Source organism: Halichoeres trimaculatus, unplaced genomic scaffold, assembly GCF_033239565.1.
Source record: "Halichoeres trimaculatus isolate MK-OKI-2021-1 unplaced genomic scaffold, fHalTri1.1 fHalTri1_scaffold_15, whole genome shotgun sequence".
NCBI classification, from domain to species: Eukaryota; Metazoa; Chordata; class Actinopteri; order Labriformes; family Labridae; genus Halichoeres; species Halichoeres trimaculatus.
This window is the reverse complement of record NW_027437193.1, coordinates 29,597,879-29,603,878: the sequence shown is the minus strand read 5'-3', so window position 1 is coordinate 29,603,878 and position 6,000 is coordinate 29,597,879. Positions and strand designations below refer to the sequence as shown.

Below are 6,000 nucleotides of genomic sequence, written 5' to 3'. Positions count from 1 at the left end.
TTTCAGGATTTGCCGAGAGGCGAACTTCTCCAAATGTTACCGCTACGGGACCGGAGTTAGACTTGACACGGACGGCTCAGACACAGGCTACTACTACTACTACTACGCGAACTACTACTACTCCTCTCTGAGACGTCGTTTCACAAACTCTCGGGACGAATGAAGACTGGAGGATCTTTACGGATTTGGGCGCATAATGTTGGGATGGAGTTTCGAGACTTGTTTGGCTCCACGGAAGACTAGAACCCGTTCCCCTAACTTGTCGCCGGCTCTGCTGGATGCGCTCCTCTTCTATGTTGGATTATTATTGTCGCTTTTAGTGAACTCGCACTGTTTCTCTGTCGCCTCTCTGTTGTTCGCCCTCTTTGGACTATGGCCTCGGATCGCGGGGTCCCAGGGTCCGGCGTTTATGGAGATTTACCCCCGAGTTATACGCGCTCCCAGCCGCCTGCGAACCCAGACCTCCTCCGGAGACCCAGCTACTGCCACGCTGCTTTCGCACTTAAACAGATCTCAAAGGTGATACAAAAGCTCGCAGTTTTTTGTGTGGATTTGCCATGAAGGCAGCTTTTATTGACTCAGATAACGTGAATGGAAGGTGTTTTGATTTAGTAGGTAGATAAGTGTCAGTTTAGGACGCATGTGGGGATATAGGGTAGCTCCCTTTCTGGTGTCCGGGGACCACCAGGGCTCCCCGAGGGAGTCGACAGCGAAATCAAGAGAAGTTCGGTCGAACTTTGAATCGATGAATAAGACAAGTTAGTCTGAGCTTTTATTAGATGAAACTAAAGATGACAGAAATCTTCTGCCTTCGTTTAACTCGACTAAAGCTCACAGAAGTCAGATGTTTCCTGACACTTTAAAACCCTCAGGAATAAAGCGATACGAGCTCACAAAGTTTTCATACTTGGCAGCATGTTACCTTTGCTGTTTGTTTGAATGGACAGCAGACTCTCATTCATTTTTTGTTGTTAGAGCCACCGGGAGGGAGTGAGAGAGTTAGAGAGTTAGTAAGTGAGGGTTTGTTCCCATCTCCGCGCCGTGTTGTGCGTGTTTTTGGCTTTGTGCAGGCAGCGGAGAGCGCACTGGCCCGGGGTCTGTTTGGAAATGTGGTGGGTCCCTGTAAAGGAATTCACTGATTGAGTTTGATCTGACAAAGCATCTTTGGACCGCCCGGATGCTTGGACGTGTTTCAGCACTGCTGAGAGAAACCACAACAGCAGGGCAATGTCTTCCGCTGTACTGACGTTTGTAGCACTGGGACTGAGCACAGATCCTCAGATTTGTGATGAAAGCTGGAGAGATGTGTATTATAGATTAAGAGGAGGGAAAATAGAAACTCTCATTTGAGACAAGCTAAATCTGTCACTTGTTTATACTTTGGAAAAAGTGACTGAACACACTTGTGCTTATGAAATCAGTACAATGTTAACAACCTGCTTTGCACAAAGTCTGATAACACAGAAACATCACCAAACAGGAGTCATTTAAGGCTGCTTTATGAGAAGACAAGTCTTAGACTTCATTTTTTTTAATCTGCAGCTTTCTAGAAGTGAGATGTTTTGCATCTGCTGAAACAGTTTTAAAACTTTTGCCTGTTGTTTTCTCTGGACTCTCAGTCTGCTGAAGCTTTGCATATGTATGAATTGTTTTTTTTTTTGTATTAAATCATTGTTAAGTGTTGTCGCAGACTTTGTCCTGGAGTTGTGCGTTCAGGTGTATGAGGTTTTGCTGATCTGTGTCAGCTGTCAGCACCTTAACTTATCCTCATGTTTTACAAAGAGGGTTATTTCCACAGGAAGGTATTTCTTTCTGGATACAGGCGGCATCCAGTGTAACAAATGTGGACTAGACTTTTAACACCTTAGACACAGAAAAGAAGGTCCAGGCTGTCAAAGTGTGAGCAGAGAAGTATCATTCTGCAGCCAAACAAAGTGATGTCAATAATCATGTTGTCCTTTTCTCGCCCTCCCTCCTGCTTTGACTCCAGGGGAAGGCGGTAGGTCAGAAAGCTCCTCTGTGGATCCGGGCCAGGTTCCAGGCTCTCCTGTTCTCTCTGGGCTGCCACATCCAGAGGCATTGTGGGAAGGTGCTCTTTATCGGACTCTTAGTGTTCGGGGCTCTGTCTGTGGGACTCCGAGTCGCTGCGATTGAAACGGACATCGAACAGCTATGGGTGGAAGGTGAGTTCAAGACATCTGTGAGCGATGGCTCTGACTGTGTCACAGCTTTTCACACAAACATGACATCACCTGTGAGACATTGTTTTGAAAGTGTTTGTAACTCATGGATGGATTCACAAACTTTTTAACCAGAGGAGGCTAATTTGTGAGAAAGTGTGTTTGAGTGATGATAGTGGCTGGTGTGAAGATGTTAGTGTCACCTCAGTACCATGGGAGGGCACTAGGTGTTCACTGACTGTTTGGCTGCAATCTAAAGCAGGAGCCAGGAGCAGTTGTGGAAGATGGTGTGAAGAAGTTAATGTTGCTTTTTCAGATGAAATGAAGTAATCAGGCTCACCTTTAAAAATCTATGACACTTTTATGGCGAATTAGAGGTAAAAATGTGCAAATCCTTGCTTCTAGATGTAGCTCTGACTTCATTTTGTCTGACTGACTCTGTCTTAAGTGTGTTGTGAGTTGTGGCGTATTTTGTTTTTGGAGCTCAGAGTTTCTCGCTCATGTTCGTTCATGTCTTAATAACTTACCTGAGAAACCACAACACATGTGACACAGCTGCATAACAATACTACCTCTCCCCCCTCTGTCATAGAGACGCTCTATCTCCTGCTTTTCTCACAGAGATTACCGCGTTTGTGAGTGAAACCCTCTTTGCATTTGACACCACGCTTTCTGTGCGTTTCTCGATGTAGGTTATCTGTACATTTACAGCGATACAGGCAGCTTTATTTGGTTTTTCACACTGGCCAAATTCCTTTTAAACCCCCAGGCTTTCAGTGCCGGGGCTGATCCCCGCAGCAGATGGACTGTGTGAATGGTTAGCCATCTTTGAGGGCTCTGACCCCTCCCCCCCTCGGCTCCCTGTGTGGTCCCTAACTATTCTTGGATTCCATTCAACAAGAGGCAAGCAGGCAGGCAGGCAAGCAGGCACCACCTCCCTGAAACCCCCCCTTTACCCACCCTCCTCCTCCTTCCTCCCTCCTCCTCCTCACAAGAAGAGAAAATATAAGTGAATGCAGCTGAAGTTTACCCACCTGTTTTGCACGCTCTAAAAGCGCTACAGCAGTTGGTGAATATAAACAGACTCTATGGGGTTTTTTAAGCCCACCATGTCACACAGAGGACGGGGGACAGGCGGCTCCCACAGGAGCAGAGTGTGAGTGCGGAGGTGTTGGAGAAATCACACACACTGCTGGTGTCAGGAGGGGTGTTCGCAGGCTGTGCTCTTCACTTGCAATTTAAACCAGAATAAGACTCGCTTCAAAGAAAACAACTTTAATTAAATCTCTGGAGTGATGAAGTTATGGTTGCAGAAGCTTGAGCATTAGTATTTCCTCAGCGTCCCCTTTATTTTTGCTCTCACTCTGGTTAGTGTAAAAGCTTCAGGATTACCTCTTGAGCTAATTGGCGGATCCATCCCTTAAAGGAGATGTTTAGATGTTTGTGTGCCAGTTGTTTTGCTGTGGGATTCAGAGAGTTGAACGGGTTTGGGGGGGTGCTGAAAAGGAATGCTGTGCCTTTAAGAGGCCGTGGCCATGTTTCTAAAGTTTCTGCCTGCCTTGTTTCCGCCAATAGCCCATTGACAAAGCTGCTAGGGCCTCAATGGAGAGTAAAGTGGTTCGGTAACAAGGAGAGGTTAGTTCTCTCCCTCTGTCCCTCTCACTCACACACACAAAAACAGAGGAACACACACACACACATACGCAATTGTACATAAACCAGAAGAGAGGAATAAAACCGTTTTTAAAGAGACATCTGATTTTATATCGGCTGCTCCAAATAGATACACCCACTGGGTTTGTGTCTTGCATGAGGAAAAGTTTAGTTTCAAGGTTTTCTCTAACACATAATCTTTAAAAAATCTCGTCCAGCTTGCAGCATAAACAAACCTCTCCCTCATGTTTCCTAATTAGCTCAGAGTAAACTTGCTGTGAATCAACACCGTATGCGTTAATACAGCCTGGAGGGTGTAAGCTGTGTGAATTTGTGTGTGTTAGAGGCATATGCTTCCCATCATATATTCATACATCCCCCCAAACTACCCACACACACACACCTCACATGCACACTTGTCATCTTTGCCACCTTCGGCGTGTGCAGCCTCCCTGTTACCATCTGTCTGCCTTCCTGAGTTTCCTGACTGCTTGCCCGTCTGTCTGCCTGCCTGCGCTTTTGTGTACGTCTGTTTATATTTCTACCTGTCTGTCTGCCGTGCTCTGTGAAGTCGGGCCACCAGGGCTTTTTTTAATTGCTTCCTCCCTCCTGCAGGACCAAAACAGTGAAGCAGAGCACTGCAGCCGAGTGTGTGTGGAGAGAAAGTAGACAGAGGAGGGAAGGTGATGAGGTTGTTTTTGTGCTAAGAGGGCTTGTGTTTTACAGCGAAAGATTTTATTCCTCCCTTTTTTCTTTCCTTTTGGATTCTTGTGCGTTCACGAGGAGGCCAAGCGACAAGAAAGTAAAAAGGGTTAATCATGCCTTCAGTGCTCACACCTGTGCTGCAGAGAATAAAAGCCTCAGTATCAGGGTGTTTAGTCTGACAAGGGGATTAGGGACTATTTGTGGCTTACTGCTCAGTCAGTGAGAGAAGCTGAGGCAGACATCCACCACCAAAAACCTTAAATTACTCACACAGGTCTCTCTTAGAAAGCCGACAGAGCTCTGCTTTTTTTCTTTTAAGAAAACACTACATTACAGCGACAAACACAACGTAAAACTGATCTCAGTGCCACCCTGTGTGTTTCATGCTCACGAGGGCGCCTTTGGGAGTGTGAAACGTAGTGTTAGCTGAGCAACGTGTGACTCAGTCTGTATTGTCCGAAAGCAGAAAGAGAGAGATCGTAAAAAGAGGTGCAGGACGAAGAAGAAGGGAGCAGGATGAGAGGAGAGGAGACGCTGGGGGGGTTGGGGCAGGAACAGGCCGGAAGGTTTACGGCTAGCTGACACTTTTTACTCGCCTGTGTTTTTGCCTGTCTCACTTGAACAAACATCAAGTGTGAGACTATCCTGTGCGTGTTTTTCTTCAGCCACAAAGGGAGGTGTGAGTCCCTTTCTTTTTTTCTTTTTTTTTTTTTTACCAAGAAGCAGCTTTGACTTCTTTTTTTTGCTTTTATGTGTTTGTATAATAGTTGAAGTCTTGTTTCTAACTGTGAGACTTGGAGTAATCCGCTGTCACACAGGCCTGCTTGGAAAGAAACGGCCTCCGTGTAAAAATGGCAGTGTTTACACTTACATTAACTTAACTCATCCTTCTTGGCAGAGTTTAGGTGAGGCATGACAGACATGTACACAGACTCAAGCTGTCCAAATACGAGCGTAGTGAGAAAGGGCCTATCTGGAGAGCAGGCACACCACATGTCCCGTAAAGAGGCCGTGCAGACAGAGGAGAGGACAGTGGGAGTTAGAGAGCATACACAGTTATCATAGCATGGATGTAAAGAAGGCAGAGGAAGCTGAAAAGCTGAGAATGAAGATTCAGATCATTAAAGATGGAGAATGAGATCCAGGATGTGAGAACACAGGCCTGAGTTTTTTGGAAATGAGCGAATTCACACGTGGGCATTCAGGTGTTTGGAGACGTTTCTCTAAACAAACCTCAGAGCGGCACAGCAGGTAAATGCTATAATTCATCAGAGCGCACACAGCGGCCCAGTTCAGACAGAGAAAGAGAGCTCTATGAGGCATTATTGGAGGTGAATAGTGCGCGGTGGTGCCCCAGCTAGATAAATAAACTCCCAGCGCTCAGGGCCCAGGACCTCACTGGTAGAGAGAACAAACAAGACCAGAGTCAACCTGGGTCACTTCTAAATGTTTATTTCACCCC

At 46.2% G+C, this 6,000-nt stretch overlaps 1 protein-coding gene across 1 annotated transcript in view; it reads left to right on the top strand.

The window, feature by feature from the left end:
* The first annotated feature begins 352 nt into the window (after positions 1-352).
* Positions 353-6,000, top strand: part of ptch2 (patched 2) — a 29,743-nt gene continuing 24,095 nt past the window's right edge. The window contains exons 1-2 of the mRNA XM_074689116.1: positions 353-519; positions 1,991-2,183. Coding sequence (XP_074545217.1) covers positions 373-519; positions 1,991-2,183 — 340 coding nt within the window. The 5' untranslated portion in view covers positions 353-372. The remainder of the gene's footprint in view (positions 520-1,990; positions 2,184-6,000) is intronic.